The sequence below is a fragment of the Chelmon rostratus genome, chromosome 9 (genome assembly GCF_017976325.1).
Source record: "Chelmon rostratus isolate fCheRos1 chromosome 9, fCheRos1.pri, whole genome shotgun sequence".
NCBI lineage: Eukaryota > Metazoa > Chordata > Actinopteri > Chaetodontiformes > Chaetodontidae > Chelmon > Chelmon rostratus.
Window position 1 is genome coordinate 20,968,082 of NC_055666.1, and position 20,223 is coordinate 20,988,304.

The 20,223-nt window shown below is 40.2% G+C and overlaps 1 protein-coding gene across 1 annotated transcript; it reads right to left on the reverse strand.

Annotated features, from left to right (window-relative positions):
• Window positions 1-416: 416 nt before the first annotated feature.
• LOC121611639 (cohesin subunit SA-1) lies at window positions 417-20,184 on the reverse strand. Its single transcript, XM_041944279.1, has 31 exons — window positions 20,156-20,184; window positions 19,347-19,443; window positions 18,852-19,064; window positions 17,876-17,972; window positions 17,478-17,554; window positions 16,862-17,066; window positions 16,055-16,206; window positions 15,097-15,294; window positions 14,600-14,698; window positions 13,966-14,045; window positions 13,060-13,167; window positions 12,831-12,927; window positions 11,289-11,391; window positions 10,993-11,096; window positions 10,684-10,776; window positions 10,330-10,422; window positions 9,238-9,438; window positions 8,587-8,654; window positions 8,403-8,490; window positions 8,066-8,146; window positions 7,078-7,170; window positions 6,629-6,797; window positions 6,019-6,152; window positions 5,470-5,571; window positions 3,384-3,517; window positions 2,937-3,059; window positions 2,273-2,448; window positions 1,537-1,732; window positions 961-1,062; window positions 756-849; window positions 417-467 (listed from the first exon to the last, which is right to left on the reverse strand). The coding sequence occupies exons 1-31, from the start codon at window positions 20,182-20,184 to the stop codon at window positions 417-419; spliced, it is 3,657 nt and encodes a 1,218-aa protein (XP_041800213.1).
• Between the last annotated feature and the right edge of the window lie 39 nt (window positions 20,185-20,223).

Genomic DNA, 20,223 nt, shown 5'->3' on the forward strand with positions numbered 1-20,223 from the left:
ATCAAGCATCTTTTAATAAACACAAACTTAACATGTGTTCAAAATGAGATCTGTCAACAACAGTGCAAGATATAATGTAATATATATATAACACAGAAAGAGAGACTTTCGTCTTGCTGCCAGTCTCAGACATTTGGTGTATTTTGTGTTCAAACCATAAACATTCCTAATATAACGAATGGTAACCGCTTTGATAACTGTCATAATCATCATTTTGCTTTTGTCTTTACCTCTAACAAAATGAATGACAGAAATAGATCTAATAGGTGAACTCAGTGAGCGGTCCTTTAGAAGAACAAATTGTCCTAATACTTAATACACTAAACTGTACTTAAGCCACTGAAAGTGGAGTGGTGCTGAAGAGATGTATTAATCATAAAGAACTGTTGTTCCCAGGACAGTCCAGGTCTCTGCCCTCATTCAAAGAGCTCGTCCAGGACACTGGCTGAGGTGTGACGTGTGGAGGGCTGCAAAGCAAAAACACGATGAAAAAAGTTTGAGCTTGTCTTGAATGTAGTACTGAATCTTTAATTACTTGTTTGTAAACAAAACAAAAATGATATATACTTATATGCATGTGTGTGTCAAGCAGTTTCTTGATCAGAAAGGGCTGTCTAATGGCAAGGTTAAGCAGTAAAAATACATTTATTATCTAATATATAATTTTAAGCTGACTCATTAATCACAGGTACAGGAAACCTGATGTAAATTAGTGTGTCATTTCTAATAAAGTGGTATGACCAAAAATGTTTTACCAGTGTAAAAATAGATTCATGTTCAGAATCACTTTCGTTATCTTCAACCTCAGGCTCTTCTCTTTCTTCATTGTTGTCCTCAATCAGTGACGGTCTGGTGAGAAATCACAATAGCTATCATGAATTGAGACAAACATTCACGTTCTCTAAATTAAAAAAAAATGCTGTGAAACTGTTTGTATTCTCTTCTAAGATCAGTCTTAACAAGGGGAGGTGGGAGCTCAGGCCTTGCTGATCCAAAGTGGAGCTGGTCTTGCTGGACAAGGGCTGGCGGCGTTTGGTGGGCTTCACCTTTCGCATCTGGGTCCTGGTGAACAGCAGCAGGTAAATTTTGCCAGCCATGAAGTCTTTGTTTCATGCTTACAAGTTCTAGCTGGGTGCTAAAATAGTCAAAGCACTCCTTCTTCCCACCTACATAAAGCATCTATCTAGTAATTAACTGTATACAACTATTCTGACAACAAAAAAATATTGTTAGCAGGACCTTCAGTCACTAAGTCACAAAGGTTTCTGCAGCTGCAACATGAGCTCAGAGGAATAAGCCTTTGCTTCGAATGACCACAGTGTCTGGTTGAGTCAGAAACTGAGCAGCCTTTTGCCCAGTTACACTGCACAAACTGTTCATTTAGAACAGATCAGACCTGGCTGATTTTTGGCTGATAGAAACTGACTGCCTCTTGGCAATTTTCAGCATTTGGCAGGTGTCTGGCAGTAATATCCGAAACACTGAAATAGAGATAGTAGATACAGCAAAAGTGTTGATGATAATAACTCAGCTCACCCTGAGGAGAATTCATCCTCAGACTCTGGCTCAGTTAAGCCGCTGCCAATATCATACTTTGTGGCTCTGGGTGTCCTGGAGGCTGGCTGCTTGGCTTGTTCTCTCAGGACAGTGGAGGTGAGCACTGGGGTCTGCAGGCTGCTGAGCATACTGCTGCTATCCAACCAGGAATCTTTGACTGTGCTGGACACTGGACCTGGACGAGACAGAAGTTCATGATAGGCATTTTTTGTGTTTGTTTGTTTTTACTATTTTCCTGTACCATTAATTGAAGACAGAAAAATAGAAAAGATTCATCAATAATGAAAACAATCAGTCAATAATCAGTTGAAACCTTCCTTCAATTTCAATTAGGGCCCCATGTCCACACAGTTTTTTTTTCTGGAATAAGAAAGCACCGGCAGGCTTCTTGGATGAAGTGCTCTTTGTTGTGAAAGAAAAAGAAAAACAAAAAAGAAAAACACTGCACATTAGTTTTGATTAACATTAGCTAAGAGGCTAGCGTCATTCCTCATTGGAAATTATCAAAAAAAGACATGAGCGCTCAGAAGAAAAAATCCTACATGGGCAGGGTCCCTTAACTCCGACAACAGATGCTCACCTCTGGCACAGCAGTTCAGGAGGCGAATCAAAGACATACTATTCCTACATAGTTCCAACATCATTCATGTAGCAACTTTTTAAGTATTACTGTCAACATGTGCTGTGTATCCATACACACGTGTGGCCATCTCACCCTGAGCAGTGGTCTTCTTGCGTTTAGCTACAGGGGTTTCATGTGAGGGGGCAGCACTGCCCTCCTCCTGCTCTCTGAGTTTAGAAGAGGAGTGGGCCTCTAAGGATCGCTGATACAGTCTGACTGATGGCCAGGAGAGGGCAGCATGGGGACACTGTGATTTCAGAAATGCAGTCCTGGGTGGGGATGACAGAGGGGCAGAGAGATGAGGACAAAGACTGAGAAACCTTTGTTAATATTTAGTGGTTCAGTTTCTTAAGGTTACTGTAAAGTTATGATGAATTTAATCAATTTCAACATAATGACTAATACATTAACCAAAGTCACCTCCACGGTACTTACAATGAATAAGTTCCAGTATAATATTTGTATCAAATGATGTCAAACTTGCTTTTTTTTCCTCTTTGTGGGGAATTGTTTTGCTTTGCTGTGATCCTGGAATGATGCCAGCAAATGTACTGAAATGTAACATGTAGCAATGAAATCCTCTGAAAAACTGGATTCAGGTAAGTGAGATGGTGTGACCATTGTTATGAGCATATAATGCTCTAGTTTGTATTACAGTATTGAGATTGACTGAAAGACTGACAAAAAAGCACATGGTCATATTTGAGTGAAAATGTTTGCGTGAATGTGGACAAGTTTGTGGGTTTTAGCATCTCACAGCTGGGCGCGGTCCGGCTGCAGCAGCTTAAAACTGAACTCGCTGAGGATCTCAAAGAAGGCCAGATTCAGGTGAGGCTCTTCTCCCTCCTGTGGGTCCCGAAATGCAAAACGTATACCGTCCCTGAGAGCAATCAAAACACACAGAATAGTTCTAACGTAAAGGCCAAATGCATCGCATAGAATGGGCAGCTGTACTGTAAAAAGTACTCATACTACGTTTAATTTACAACTTTCAAGTGTGAGGGTTTATTACCAATTCTGATTCGAAAGTAATGTAAGAGGTTAAGTATTTGTTTCTTTTACATTCACTGAGCTGTGATTGCCTCTAAAAGCTGAAAAACTGTACTCACAGCTGTAAGACAATACTATCAAAATTAAATAAACTGAGTGATAACCTGACGGTGCTGGTGTGTATGTGTTTGTCAGAGACGCGTGTGTTACTTGCATGTGCAGGGCCACCATTGGTTTGCGGACACGATGAAGATCGATGCCAAAGCTCATTGCAAGCCTCTTGGCCAAGTCTCTAATCTCACCGAGATCCTGCCTGCTGCGGTCCTCCATAAGCATCTCTGAGAACAGCTGAACACACACAAACATGACATCACATAAACATAGGAATGCCATTCAAACAGTTCTATAGATATACACGATGAATACCAATTCCACATGTTTGCTGGTTGGCTAAAGTGAAAAAATACTTTCAAGCAATTCAAGAGCTTGTTTTAATTGACTTGTTGAACCACATCAGAGACATTTGCCACATCAAACACTGAATTGACTAAACAATTACAGAAAATTAATCCAAGTTTCTGGCATTTATATGTTTTTTAATATTTTTTGTCTGACATTTGTCAGACACAGTCCAAATGGTGGTGATATAGTAAAGCTATTGTAAACACACAGATTCTCTTTTACAGACATTTCAGGATGCACTTGTACGTATCTCTGGAACTTCGGCTTAATACCCACCATTTCCTGTTTCCCGAGAAATATAATAACAGGAAAAACGTTTTCATTTAGAGCATGATGGTATATATTTTGCAAATAATATAGAAAATATGTAGGCCTATAGTTTACTTTCCTAAAATGTATACAACAGCTGTGTGTGTGTGTGTGTGTGCCAGCTGAGCCAACTGAAAGCTTACTAATAAACACATAATAAACACAGCCGCGCCTATCTCAGAGTTGCACTGAAGAAAGATAATAATCTCCCAAAGAATCCATCTGTGAGTGAGAGCTTTGCTTTATAACTTTGAGTCACCAACAACCTCTAAACGCGGAACATGGAATCCATCTCATCCCGTCCAGCTTCATAGAATGACTTTTAAAACGCTAAATTTCTTGCTTTAACAAATTTCGTTTCTTCATACAATGAAGAAAATCACTTTCATGAGGTTTTTCTCAGCAGACAGATCACAGGAAATGAAGTTGGCATTTCATATTCCTCACAGCTAAAGCCAGGTTCAAGCTCCACGCAAAGTTTACATGTTCATTCTCATGCTGATTGACATAAATGGTGTTCTTTTGCTGTAATAATTACTAATACCAGAAAATATTACACTAAAGCGGTTAGGCTGGGAACATACAGGTTTAGTCATGTTTCTCTTTGATGCATTTAGTCATGTTTGAAATATGACCAATGCATTTTGACTGAAGCGGAAGTTATACCTTAAAAACAAGCACAGCACCTGGAATAGTGTGCATCTGTTTCCAGGACAGAAAATGTCTCATTTACAGGGAAAAATATTAAACCCTATCTGGGACACTGTCACAATGTAATGATATGATGCTTATATGAGGACATTTTCAGCATATAGATATAAAGCAGAACAACTCAAACAGTAAAACTGCTTCTTTAGAAGTTAGTTTGTATCTAACTCTGATCCATTTAGATGCAGCCACGTGTTGCTAAACATCTGCCAGTTCTGGGTGGTCAAAAGCTTGACTGAGCTACTAACTATTTTCACAAAATTCAGCACTAGAATCATCATCATCCTAATGAATGACATTTTCAAACTGTAATGTCAATTTATTTGAACCTTGCGTGTCATCTACTGTGCATTCATTCCTTTTTAATCTGACTGAATGTTTTACATCGGAGGAGGCAACCGCCTTGTGTGCCTTCATATCATTTAACCTTGGACAAAGTTTCTTCCCACCGCTTTGTGTTAAAAAACTGAAAGTGACATTCAAACAAGACAGGATAAAATACCAATCTTGAACCTTGTTCAGGGTCAGACCACTAATATCCAACTCTGGTGTATGAGCTCTGTCCTTTCAGCTGAAACTTGGTTAGCACTGTCTCCCTGATGTAAACCTCTTCTTATTCATTATTAAATAATACAAAGACAAGTTTGTCCCATCATCTATTATAGAAAGGTTTCTCAGAGGAAATCAGAGAATTTTTTGCACACAAACTACAAATTCAAGGTATTTCATGTACTCAATAAAAGTTAATTGTCATCAAGCTACACAGTAAGAATTTCAGTCGGAAATAATGAGAGGCTGATTATTGACATGACAATACAAACCTGCTGCAGACTCAGACAGACAGTCTTGGCGCTCTGAACCGGACTGATGAGCTTGCTCTTACTTACAGTCTCTTTAATGATATCGCCAAAGTCTTTAAAGTACTGGAGAAACCAGAAAAGAAAAAAAAAATGCTTCAGTTATGATCAATAGTCTGTTTAATTAATGACACTGTCTAAATATGTAAAAATAATCCAGTCTTTTCTAGTCATCTGTGCTTCTTTTAACCACCGGTCCCTATGACTCATTCTTGGCACCTCGCTGGGTCTAAAACGGATTTTCTCTCCCTCCTCCACTCTCTTACACATCCTCCCCATTATCAATTTTTTATGAACATGTTTCCTGTATTTCTATCCCATTTCTCTAAAAAATTATGGACTATTAATTTAACAATTTCTAGACTCACTAATTTAACTATGAACCAATTTTTGCATACATGTGACACCGACACAAGCAGTTGATTAATATGTGAACTTACAATGTAAATACTATATAATATGCAAGGCTAATACAACTTAATTATCCCTGTAAGGCCTTATCTCCCTATCAACCTTGTTGTAGTACTTGAAGACATCAGTGGCAGCGCTGAGGTCCAGCACCCCATAGATGACCAGCTTACAGTAGCCGGCCAGTTGGTTGCGCCTCCTCTGGAGAAGCGTTATCTTCATCTCCTCCTCAGCCTCAGCTACAGAGGAAAGCCAGGATAAGGACAGCATGGCAGGCAATAATAGACCAATAGTTAACATGAAAGACAGGAGAGGCATGGAGAAAGCTTTTAGGTGTTGATAAGACACAAGCAAAACAGAATGTATGATGAAAGACTGGTATTTGGCTTGAAAATTGGCAGCACATTGTGAAATACAGGGGAAAAGGATTTGTTATAGCAGCAGATTCTCAAAACAAGACATCAAAAACTGTGTCTGCAGGCATAAATGATGGTACGGTCCACTGGGAGAACTTTGGCAGTGTTGAAATTTAGCAGTTAGTTTCCAAAACACTACACATCCACGAGGAAAACAAAATCTTTTTGTGAACACCATCATTCAGTAGTCTAAAAAATGGAGAGGATGGCATCTTTACCAGAAATCACTTTGTCAAGAAAGACTGAAAAAAGTACTACAGTTTAGACAAACATTTACTAAAAGTCAGTGCTGATCATACCATTGAGTTCAGCATCATCAGTGTCAGAGAAGATGTAGTCCAGGACGAAAGCAGCCATCTCAGAACGCAGGGAATCAGATGGGAGGTGGACCAACGTTTGGAGGGCAGTTTCAGAGTGTGCTGAACTCGCACAGAACAAGAGCAGCAGGTCACAGAGCAGCTCGAACGCCTGTGGATGGAAGGATGCAAACTTTAGCAGAACTCACCAGCTCCCTAAACTTAAATTCAGATAAGTACACAGACGTAATATTGAGTTTGTCAGCATGTGAAGCTTTGCTAACAATTCTGTATTCTGTTAAAAGAGGTAACAAGTCTCAAGAAAGGGAACTTCTAAATGTGAGCAAATGAAAGGAAAAATAACCTTTTTTACCAATAAGAAGCCACTAACATAAAACTGATAGTTCACAGTTAGTTCACAATCGGATGATGCTAATTAACACAGTTCTCACCTGATTTCTGATCTCAGTCTGGTTCAGAGACAGACAGTTCTGACAAACCCTGCAAAACAAATGCACCTTCTTCTTCAGCTGCTTCAGTTCCGCCTGGAAGACGTGGCGATGGAGAGACAAAAAGGACAGGTAGGCAGATCAGGAACAAGGAAGGTTACTGTCATTAGGAGGATACTAGAACCCGAAGTGCACATAACTGGTACACAGGTACACAAACCAGACATGCGCAATGTCAGTTGTATCCAAACAAAAACAGCAATTCAGCAGCTACTTTGGCATTTGGCCACCTACAAAGAAATGTCAACCCAGACCCGAGCAGAAGAAAAGACTTTTCTCTGAGAAGTGGCTCCAACGTGTGTCACAGCTTGAAACTAATGTTGTTTGTATAAACAATTAGCAGACAAAACAGGTGCATTTTATACGGGCTGAAAGAGTTTCGATCTTCCATTATTTGTCAAACACAAAAGAGTTTGGAGAACGTGAACGCCAATACAAGAGATGCAAATAACTGAACACAAGTAAGGGAATTGTGTGCCGTTTCTTTGGAACGCTGGTATGTGTGTGTGAAAGAGTCGTGAAGAGCGTGAAGATAGAATGAGACAGAACAAACACGTAAAGAGAAACCTAACTATCAGAAACAGTACAATAAAGTGTAAACCAGTGGGAAACTTAATGTCTGAGAGTCATCATGGAGTTAGATACACACAGAAAAACATAACAGATTGTTGTGTTAATTGCCTGCTGTCTGCGCTGCTGGCAAACTGTTGAACAACATGGATGACAAGAACTCTACAAATACACAGGAAGGCCACCAACATGGCCACCATGGGTTGCCTGCAATTTGACAAACAAGTATTTATCACGCAGGTCGTGTCATCTTGTGCAAGATGGCAGGAGTGAGTTTGTGTGTGATGTCTCTTGGTATGTGTCAGACTGAAAGAAGGTTAAACTATTTCTAAACATCCAATAAATAATGCCAGAAGAGCACCTCAGCTGGTGTAGAGTTGATCGCGTTCACTTTAGCCCACATCAGGTGAAAGGCTGCACACTTCAGAGCTGACACCATGAGCTGAAATCACACAAAAGGAAAGTTAAAATCAGCCTTTTTAGAGATTTCAGTGCAATGGCCAAAAAAATTCCACTTCCTTTTTCGAACAGATCCAGATCTACATCAAACTAAATAGACGCGGTGAAATGTCCACTTAAACACTTAATTTAGTCCAAACAACTGTTCTTATTTCAGTTCAGCAAATTCAGAGGTGGTATAAACGCACATCACAACGCAACACTCCTCCTCCATCAAAATGTGTGACTTTATCACAGACCTCCTCGTCGAGCTCTCTGGATTCTGTCCTGCGCTTCAGAAGCTCGAGACAGGAGTCGAGCAGCTTCCAGCCTGTCGGGTCCTTTGCACTGGAGAACACAGACACACACACACACACACACACTCTTCTGTGTAAGCTATACTCTGTACAACTGCCATGGGCATCATAAAAAAAACACACTTACCTGCTCAAGGACGCAATCCTTTTCAAGGCAGTGGCTGCACTGTATACGTCATCATCGTCTGCGTTACCCTGTGTAGTGTACATGTACACACAAGCACAAACACGCACGTACACACAAGCACGCCACGCAACCAATTAATTTAAAAGATGTGCTTAAATTTAACACCATGACAGTTGAGATTTATATTTTTTTTGCCTTCTTTTGGTGTTCCAGAGCACAATTGTGTGTTTTGTAATTCAATTACATACAGTTATGCTATGCTATTAGTAATATGGTAGATATGGTACTCTGGAGACTGATATGTATTAAATACTATATCCCAGACTGAGTAGTTGGTATTGCTAATGAAGGATAGATACATAAACTGAGACCTCCACAGCTCCCAGCACTGTACAAATAGACACTCAGTCACCAGTTTATTAGGTAAACCTAGCTAAAACTAATGCATTTTAATACAACAATGCTCTAGTAAATCATACCTTTTTGGAGGCTGCAGTTAATGTTGTTGAATTTGCATTTTACAAGAGAGATGTTTTTGCTATCCAGGGTTCCCTCATTGTTACAAATAGGGTGGACAAAAAGTATTTTATCATGAACTCCATAACATGCCATATTTGCCTGTATGCAAGCCTCACTGACACGCTCTCCTACCTGCAGTATGTCACTTAAGTAGGTGTTGAAGCACTCGGTCAGGCCATCCAGCAGCTGGCTGAATGCCAGGTGTGCGCGGGAGGAGAAGGTGTAGCAGTCGGAACAAAGGGTGCTGGCCAGGTGGGCGAAAGCTTCCAACACTGTGACCTCTGTATGCTTCGACACAATACCACATATCTCACACAGCAGCAGGTCCAGGTGCTGACAAAGAGAGAGGACAGTTACGGAGGAAAGGTCCACATGGAAGTAGAACAGGTAAAGTAGAATACGTACAGTATGTACTGCCTTGGACAGTTTGTTGGTCTGCTCACCTCACTCAAGATCACTGACTTCAGTAAACAAGCGGGGGCAGATAGCATTCATTATGATGACAGCATCGAAAAGTATTAATGATTTTTTAGAGACACTTAATTAAATGTTCAAGACAGGGCAAGCACAGCCAGTGGGTAAATCTTTAAAGGGGTACACCTTTTGTGTGACATTATTTTACCCAATGACCTGAATACCACTAAGTCACTTACATTTTGTCTAAATGTCTCATGTGGTGATAAATTTCGCTTTATGACAGAATTAATTGCCTCCCTACTTTATCTTATTCACACCCCTGCTGATTGTCCATTATGTGCCTTATCTATCACCACTGTTTCAGTGTCTGCTGGCTGAGGCAATCTGCCACAGGTGAGCTCATTAAATCAAGCCTCACAGTTTGCCCGAGTAGCAGGTTGGTCATTGGTCACCTTTGTACGTGTTGACAGACTTTAATTTCCTTATTTCTGTTCTGTTTATTTTTCCTTAATATTTGGCTTGAATAACCATTTTTCATTTATTGTTCCTTTGTTAATAATTTGAACATGCCAGGTCATTAACTGTGAAGCCTAAATAGGACTGAAATCATTAAAAAAATGTCTCTCTGAGCAGTAGCAGCTAAATTCCTTCTTTCATTTCTCTTACAGACATCTCAGAAATACACTTTAGAATAATATCATGCTGAAGCCGGTACAGGGGGAAAATTTTGGAGTGGGGTAATTATTCAGAGGGAACAAGATGTAATTTCGATTCAGGGATAATAAATTATGTTGGTCATGCTCCTACCTTCTCCAGCCGTGGAGCGCTGTTGTACATCTCCAGGTCAAAGTAGAGCGGAGCTTTGAAAAGAAGGCTCACTTTCCCTGCATCCGCTGAGTACTGCAGGTCAGTGAGGACAAAAACACAGGTGCACAAAAATACTGTATATGTATACTTCCCCTTCATTCTCACTGTAATATGAGGTAGCAATATATGGTAAAAGTAATACTGTATGATTCTTTGGCGCAGATTTTAAGGTAGCAGTGTTTCTGATGCTTCAACAACAGTTAACAGTTTCAACCCTTTGTGCACAATAAATCAAATTTAACGGTATGTAATATCAGTCTTATAAAGTATGTTACGTGACTCTGGGCTGTGTACCTTGGCGAGCAGCTGTGGCAGCAGAGGGATGAAGTGTGCAGTGATACGTCTCCTGTCTTGTTCCTGGACCTTCTTATCCTTCATATTGAGCGTCTAATCCCACATGTATGTTCAGGGAGTAGTCACGGGACAGCAGGTCAACCATGTAGACGTGCATGTGTAAGGATTAAAGGCATTCAGATATCATGACAGAGAGTGTTTCCTATGTGTTAAAAGTAATGTGCAAAAGCAAATATTTCTCTCGCCCACAAGCTCCACAGTTCCATAACACAAACGACACAGAATTATCATCTATTTGTTTGTCACCACCTTCTTGCCCTGAGTTCTCCCAACAGGTGGGGTTGCCTGTGCTGCCTGTCTGATGGCGCACATCATCAGCTCTATGAGAGCACCCTCCTCCTCATACATCAGACCTGACAACACAGAGGGACAGACAGGTGCAGAACTGAGTGGGTGGTGGTTGGGACGACACAATGCAGAGACAGCGAGGGATCAACACGAGAGTTCTATGAATTATTATGGTATACTGGTGTTAAACTGAGTGCTATGCACCGATGCAGCTAAGACTGCTTGAGGTTTGCTGACAGTCACATCTTGTTCCTCACCAGAGTCCTGTAGCAGGAGTCCTGTCATAGTCTCCCAGTCCCTCAGCTCAGATCCTGCCACACCCCACAGACTATCCACCAGGTACGCCCCATGCTCATGGAACTGTCAAGAGAGTGAATGACTTGCTTTAGACTTGCTTTGTTTCTGAACTGCTATCACCATCATTTATGTTACTAATGACATAATGCATGGTTTACAGTTGAAACTCTGTATTAATGTTAGACACAAAAAATCCAAATCATGATCTCCATCATTCAGAGTTTCAGTATACAGAATTTAAAGTGCGGACGAGGAGACTGGAGACTTGAGGACTTCACTTGAACTCATGTACTGAGACTTGTCTGAGACTTAAACTGAAACTTGATACAGTAGACCATAAATATTGAAAAATGCCATTTTGTTCTTAGTTTTTTAGAAAACTCTTAACCAGATTACAGAAATTAGCCTTACTTTCTAAATGTAATTATATTACGATGTATAGAATTAGTTAAGTCTACACACATAAAAGAGGAGCTTCATAGTTTTCCCTGCTTTTTTAGCATATATTTTAAGCACATAAGTTTAAAATTAGTTTTTTGCTTTAGTTGTGCACATTACATTACATTACACTGTGAAAACATTTATAAACTGTCAAAAATAGAAAGCTATTTCAACATAAAAATATTAGTGACCACTGCCTTCAGTTAACTGAGTTACTGAATAGTTTGCAAAATGTCAACAGAATGATAAAAACATACTTAAAATGAAGTCAACAAATGTCGAATTATACTGACACAAGCTGGAAGTGAAGCCTAATTTCCTGTAAATCACACTTAGGATTAGCACTGGTCCAGGTTTTAAAGGTGAGGTGAGCCATTCTGGAGAAGGACTGCTGATATTGTCATCTCTACTACTGCATAATGCAATTACACGTTAGCATGCCAGCTTTACTGTCCCTCCCACATTTCCCCTTCCCTTGTCCTGTGCAATGAGCATGGACGCAAAAGCACAAATGTTGCTGATTGGTTGAAATTTTGTTGCGTGGCTCCGTACAAACCACTTTGTTTCCCACTTACAGAGCCTGTCACAGAAATTAGATCTTTTCCAGCGCGTACACAAAACGCATAGCTAAAAGTCCATTTTGCACATTTGCACCATCATTGTCAGTGTTTGCTTTGAACTACAGTATATGACGCATAAAATGTTTTGATTAATTGCAATAGGACATTAAATGGCCGGTTACCATCAAAAAAGAAAGAGTTGGTGACAATTTGGTCATTGTGATTTTCATACTAAGATGGATGCTTCATAAGGAACTTAAAAATATTTATCATGGTTATTCTACCTTTAATAATGAAATCATAATGGCAAAAAAATAATCAAATTGTCTACAAGCAAAATGTATGAAAACTTTGGAAGCAAATATTTCAGATCAGTAGCTGAAATAGAACAGCAGGTGATGAATATTAGAAAAAGAATTAAAGAAAATTATACATATACATTTTATGGCATTGAGGAGGACAAACAGATTACAGTAGAGGGGATATGGAGGGAGACACTACCTCGCTCTGTATGTAGAAGGAGATGAAAATTTGAAAGAAGACTGTGTTGTCACTTTTATTTCTTTCCTGGTTCTCACTGGCAATCACACCTTTCAGTCTGACGCACAGACACACACATAAACAAAAAAAAACAACAATTTTCATATTATATGAACCACAAATAAAGAAATGAAAATAACTGAATACATAAATAACGGCATGGAGAAAGAAAGGAAGGATTAAAATTTACTTGTTGTAGAGGAAGCTGCCGGCTGCAGACGCCAGGCCTCTGTGTGAAGCATAAACCAGGGGATAGATGTGGCTGCACTCCTCTTCTCTCAGGCCTTCCTCTGTGTTCCTTCACACACGCACACATAAAAACAGTTGAAAGTTAAAACAGTTACACTAAAAGCACAACATGAAAACTTTGTTGTCAAGCACTGCACCTACTAAGAAAGACTCTTGCAGCAATTTATGTGCGATTTTCAAATTGTATTAATGTTTTTTTATACAATTTAAGAAACCTTTAATAACCATCAGCTGAAGTTTTTAAATGTCACCACAGCATTTAATCTCTCTTGTTAATTAATCCTAAAAACATCTCATTTACATCTGATTTGAATCAGTGGTGCGAGATGTGGGCCAGCGTGAGAGATCGTGACTCACTCTGTGAATCATCAGTATACATGACAAAGAGTGTTATCACAGTTATGAGTAACCATTTTATTTCAAGTGTTGAGAAACTGGACTTGAAATCATTTGTGGACAACTAGGATATATTTACAATATTTGGTTATTTACACCATTTACATTTCAGGTGAGAATTCTGCTCTGTCACTTTTTCAGGGACAAAATGTTTTATTCAGGGGTCTTAAAGCATTTATCACTCAGGGATTTGACCTTCAAACCAACACCGCCCATGTGAAGCAACTTGGTACAAAGACCAAAAACTGAATAGAATTATTGAACAGCATTATTGCTAATGCTCTGAACTATATTTGAATAAAACTTTTTTGTGCAAAAAAAAAAAAGAACACTCACTTGTATAAGTCAAATTTACCATATTTGGTATGTTTTGATCTACTCAAATGAAATTCCTGTACTGTATGTTGCAGATAAAGCAAAGAGAGCCACCAGAGACAGAGAAACCCCTCACTGTTGGATCAGCAGTAACAGATTGACCGCTTCCACTGCCACGTCTGGGTTCTTGTCCAGCACCATGCTGAGCATCCTCTCCTAACACAAACACAGAGACATGCAGATATAAAGTGGCACACGCGTGCACAAGGACAAATGCGCAACCATGCCAGCAGACAGACACACATAAAAAGAGACACGCACAGATATGCAAAAATGCACCCAGTCTCACAGACATAGATGTACACACATACACACACCCTAACAGCTAAGCCAAAACCATTTATCTGCTGCAGCACATGTGGCTTAGGAGGGTTTTTTGTGTTTGAGAAGAGCTTATTAAAAATCAGTAATTGGCAGCAATTAACGCACCCAGACACATGCCCAGACAAAAGAGACTTAAAAAAACAAAAAAACAAAACAGGAATTGGGGGGAGTGTCACTGAAATGGCAAAAAATGAGGGGGGGGGCACAAAAAGTCAGTGAAGAGACACAGAGGCAGGCAACAAAATAGAAACAAAGCTAAGCCGAAACAATAGATTAAAGAGAGATGTTGAGGCAGACAGACAGAAAGACAGACAGAGAGGAGGGAACAAGGAGGGAGAAAAGAGACATTAAATGAGGTGTGAGTCCAATCCAGAGGGAAGCCTCACTTTAAATCTGCTGGTGAAAAGCTCCAGGCGGCCAATGAGTTCCTTCTCCTGGTACAGACCCTGCAGGGCACGCACACACTGCAGACGCACTGGACCTTGCTGAGGGAAAGAAGAAAAGAGTACAGTAACACACCCTCTACAGCCCGCATGCAGACTGATGTCTGCTCATAGTGGACATTTCTCTTTGTGTGCGTGTGTATATGCGATCCTTTCTGTGTCTGTCTGCACATATTGTACAGTTGTTTCTGGTGTGACAGGCTGCCAAAGCCTATAAGCATGAATATGAAATAAAAAGCTGCTTTATTTGGAAAACACATTCCCTGAATGCCGCAGTCCCTGTCACTGCTATCTCCAGTGCTGGCCTGCTCAGGGCGGCGACTTACAGCTGCTACCTCTGTGACACACGGTGTTGCCAGCAGTGAGTAGTGAAATGACATTAAAGTAGCACTTCATTCTGTCATGTTCTGTCTACTGTCTAGTCATGTGTATATGTTTACTTTATCATGCAGCGTCCACCCCAGGTATTTAAGACATCCATCATTCAGGAAGTCTTCAGGGTCCATTTTCAGCCACATGCCCAACTCCTCAATACAAGCCGCACGGATCTCATGTAGCCGGTCCCGGTAACGGTGCACAAACACACCCCGGAATGTGCTGTTCATCATGGAGGCAACTTCCTCTCGCTTCTCACACAGCTGCAACACACACATTTGAAATACATGCGTATAAATGTACACAACCAAGATGTGAGCAAATCAGTGGCCCAGTCACTTGGACTCCTGTTCATGTGCTTAACCTCACGGCTAAAAATGTTACTCAAATCTCCCCTTTTCCAGCATTTTTATTTACAAAGGATTACATTTCACAATTTCTCCATTAGTCTTCCTCATTGTAGTGACTGATATCTATCGGTGAGGGTAGGAGTGTTTGTTTTTGTGACATCGACATCATAGACTCAAAACCATCCTGCAAAAGTAATCCTTGTTTTACTCCTAATGCTACTTCACCAACATTAACAATAACACTAGGCACGAGTACTATTTGCTGTCCTTGATTATAGGACCTATCTTTCAATCTCTGAATTTCTGTATCTTTTTATGCATTCTGTTTGAAACTTCTCTACTCTATTAGCCAAGCTCTGGCTAGCAAAACATCCTCTTCTGACTTATTTTATTTGAAAAATCTATTTGGTTGGTAAAAAATTACCATTTCAAAACCAGTTACAAATGAACAACTTTTATGGAGCATTGAAAGCGTTGTATTGTTACCAAGGACCTGCTAAAACCTGCTTAAAGGGTTTACATACTAAATAGTGCAGTTTCAGTTTTATCGAGACGTCCTGAGTATCCTTAAAGATTGTCTATAAAGACAATGTCACCTCATGTCCTGTCATTCTTATTAGGTGAAAGTGTCTGTGTGTCTGCACTCAAGCCAGTGTTTATGTGAATGTGTCACCTCACTGATGGTGGTCTGCAGCTCCTCCAGTCTGTCAGAGGCTCTGTCATGCGCCCTCTTGCTGTTCTCCATGTTGTATCGCCGCTGGGTGGTCTGCAGCTGAACAGACACTGTAAGAGCTACTTCCACCAGCCCAGTCATCAACTTCATGGCTAATAGAGGAAAAACATGCAGATCGACAAGACTAGATAATACTGACATACAAACAGGCATCAATCTAAGAGAGAAAGACAGGATACTCTTTTGCTTTCACTGAATATGCTATTCATTTTTTTTCATTAGATTTTATTATCATAATGCATAAGATGTTGCACATGATAGGTACCATCACTGTTCTTATTTACACAGTGGATTATATACGATATACTATGGAAATCCTCAACAGCTTGCATCTAAAAGCAAATCCTTGCCACTAATGTACAGTACTTAACAGCCACATTAAGGATAAGCTGTTGGATTTTATTTTGTGGTTTGGTCTAACAGGAAGAAATGGGTCAACAGAAATTTTGGAAAAAAACAAAAAAAGAGAAAACCATGAGAATCAACAAAAGACAGCTATACAGGGGAGCACATTCTGAGAAACAAAAGATCTTCTCTAGCAACTAAAACAGATGTCAGCTGAATGGAGCAGTTTGTTCTGCCTCCCACAAAAGCAGAAGAAAAACCTAAGGTATCACAGGCAGGGAGTGCAGGTTTTCACCCCTATCAAATCTAAAGCGAGTGGAAAAAAATTCTCCTTATGAAATCAGTTTTGAGTGTGTGTATACTTTTCTTTTTTATGTGCCTGTATTGTACCAATGTGCTTACCAAGCAGGGTACTGGTGTGTCTGAAGGCTCGGACTTGGGAGTCAGACAGACCAGTGAGCAGGGCCAGCAGGGAGGGGAAAAGGTGCTCGTCATAGATGAAGCTATTCTGACAGGAGCGCACAAGAACCCGAGCAAACTCGAACAGGCCAGCTTTGAAACGCTTCAGCTGGGGGCCTGGGGTGCACAAAGGGTAGTTCACGGAGTCCTGGAGGATGGAAGGAAACAAAAGAAATGGAAGAAACATCTTACACTGTGCTCAGTATAGCTTTGAGGCAGAGATTTGAGGCAGAAGCCTGTGGTTGGCCCTGCTAATGACAATTACAACAGTAGCCAAACAAAGTAATTAACTCATTAATATGTCCATTTATCAGCATTAGATTTTAATTAGTGTGCTCCATCAAACTGTACCACCTCTTTCGGATCATAATATCCTTGGCTATGGAGTCTGTGTGACTTTCTCTGCCAATTCCATGAGAATTATCAGAAGTGAGAAGATGATTCAAAGACTATGAACTAGCTTCACATTTGCAGATCTGCAAAGTAATAATCTTTACTTTAAGGATTTATTTAAACAAATATCAACTATGTCTCTGAACTATTTTTTTCCTTTTCCCACCTCATTGAACTCTTTGGTTAATGTGCTGATGATCTCAGCGTTCTGCATGGTGTCAAACATCTCTCTGCTAACCACACCTGGACAAACGAATGAAACGGTCATGCAATGCCCCATATTAGGAATTCAAGCAAAATAAACACCTGAACATAGATATGTATATCATTTGACACAAAAATTAAAACACTTGTTATGATTTCTTCACATTATCATTCCACTCTTCATAAAATACTGATATGGTGTATTGCCAAGAGGATTAACACAACACCTAGACATTGCATTGTTACCATGCAGGGAGATCAATAGTTGACTGCTGATCATTGCCTAGCAGAAATTGGAAAGATAATCTCTTGAACTATGACCCCCACCCCTCATCTCGGGGCTTCCTCTTGACCACTGACCTTTGCATCCGCAGGACTGAACAATGAAGTTGATGAGCACCAGCAGCCCTGCTTCTCGGCTTCGCTTGTAGCTGTCCAGCCACTCGTCCACCACCGTCTAAGGATTGACAGGGAGAGGGCAGCCAATGAGAATCCTGTGCTCAGATGAAAGGGCAGATGGATATAATAACAGTACATCATTTAAATAACATTATGGATTCAAGCTTTAGCCTTACCAGCGGTCTTTTATGTTTTTTCTCAGTAACATATGTGAGTGTGTATGCCTGAACTTTCTCCCCTGCTTATATTTTCTGTCCCATTTTAAATCCCAGTTTGATTCACTATCACCTTTGCATAATCATTTTTGGCAACCATGGCACTATTGCACATAAAAAAGACACAATTTTAAAACATCTGTTGTGTTGATACTAACAACATATGTGTTTGTTGCATACAAACTGGAAATGTAGTAGAAGCATAATGTAAAATTTAGCCTAGAACTGAGAAACCTTTATGCAGCAGAGCAAAATTTCATGAACTGCAGTTTGCCAGATTTGCTGAATGTGCTGTACAAAAGTGGGCCTTCACCCAGAATCACCGTCTGTATTGTGTTGCTGCCCTTTACTGTAGTGACAGACTCTTTTTATTGTTGCTCACTGGATTTTTTTTTCTCTTTCTATTGTTATGTGGTCCTTCTTTTCTAGTCTTTAACCAGAAGAGACTAGGCACAGCACAACAATGGATGGGATGGACGCATGCTGTCAATCATTGACTACACAACCGAGTGAAAACACTTTTTCCTCTTGACCTATCAAAGGCAATTCTGTAGGGTCACATCAGTCAGCCTCTGACAGCAGATGATAATCTCTCTCATTGTTGCCTCTTAGAGCCTTGTTTCTCTTCTCATTATACATGCCTCCTTCAGCACCTCCCTCCCTTCATGTGTTTATTTCTACACCCCCTTCCCCCTGTGTTCTTCGGCTCAGGGTTTCCTCACCACCATGGCAGTCTTTCCAGAGTAGACAGCATCATAGATATCCCTGACCTGGTTCCCCTCGTTCACTCTAGTCACAGGTCTAGGGGAGGCCTGCCTGTGTGCGTCCAGGGAGTGCTGCTGCTGCAGGGAGGGGTCTGGAGGAGTGGGGATGGGGCTACCACTGGGGCTAGACATCACCCTCACTGCTGTTTTACGCCTGGGTCTCTTGGATGGCTTGAGATCAAAGGCAGATGGGAGCAAATTTAAAGTGAACTGATGCAGTCAACTGACTTAGTGATAGCCATAACAAGATAAGCTGCAGGTTTAAATCAAACATCTACCACAGTGTTGCAGTTATTATGACTCACATTTAGCCTTTTGGTCTTCTGTAAAGAATCAAAAGATGATCAACAGCATAATACTAAACTTAGACAAGGTCATAGCCTTGATCTTCTCCCTTATGAATAATCTAAATGAATAATAGATAAATGAACGTTAACTATTAAGAAAATTTACCCGAGGTTCAAGGGCAGTCTGTTGTCTCCGTTTTGTGGCTTTCATCGTGGCCTCATAGTCACTGCCAGACTCTGAGAAGTCATCAAACTCCTCAAGACTAATAGACAAGTAAAAAAACTGAATCAAGACAAATCTCAGCATCAACAAAGAATAATTACTAAGACTAACAAGACTACAGAGTTGGGCATGTGTTGTGATAGTCATTTTGATCATTTGAGCAACTAAGTTTGTACCCCTCAAGTTATTGTTGCGTTCATCTGCCCACCAGTCAGCTGTTAGTGAGATCCCCCAGTGTCCCTCAAATTATTATCGCTGTTGTATTTATTCCATTTGTCCTCGTCCTTTCAACCCTCTTTTTCAGTTTTAGCTGTATATTAGATGCTGTTTCAACTCTCTTAGCTAGCTAGTTTTGACAGCTATAAGTGCACACATGCTACTAATCTTTTGCAAGTAAACTGCACAAAGTATGTGGTCATTGTGAACAATGATCTCACTGAGCCACTTGGCTCTAACACAGTTTTATTTTTAATTCGGACGGAGATATGTAGATATATATATTTGGAGTTTGGGCTATTAACCAGAACATTCTGCCCTCTTTGACATCTCTTCTTCATTTTTAAATTTCAGAGGATAGCACGTTTCTTTATTGATTTGTGTGCAAAATTTTAAATGAGCAAAATATGTGCCTGCCAGGCTCGATACCCAAATCTAAGTTTTACTTTGACTTTGTGACATGAGTCCTTATAACTGACTTTAGCTAAAAGACATTCACTGCCAATTGAAGATTGGCTGTGCTTGGTTAATTTTACCTGTCCAAATCTGGGTCTCCATTTGCCATTTTCACTCACAGAGGTACCATCAAGTTTTTGAACGGCAG

Coding starts and splice junctions, on each gene's coding strand:
- LOC121611639 (XM_041944279.1), bottom strand. CDS start 20,184: ATGGCAAATGGAGACCCAGATTTGGACAG. Junction 7,171..8,065: donor TCAACTCTACACCAGCTGAG/GTGCTCTTCTGG, acceptor CACGTCTTCCAG/GCGGAACTGAAGCAGCTGAA. Junction 1,063..1,536: donor GAGGATGAATTCTCCTCAGG/GTGAGCTGAGTT, acceptor GCTGTTCACCAG/GACCCAGATGCGAAAGGTGA.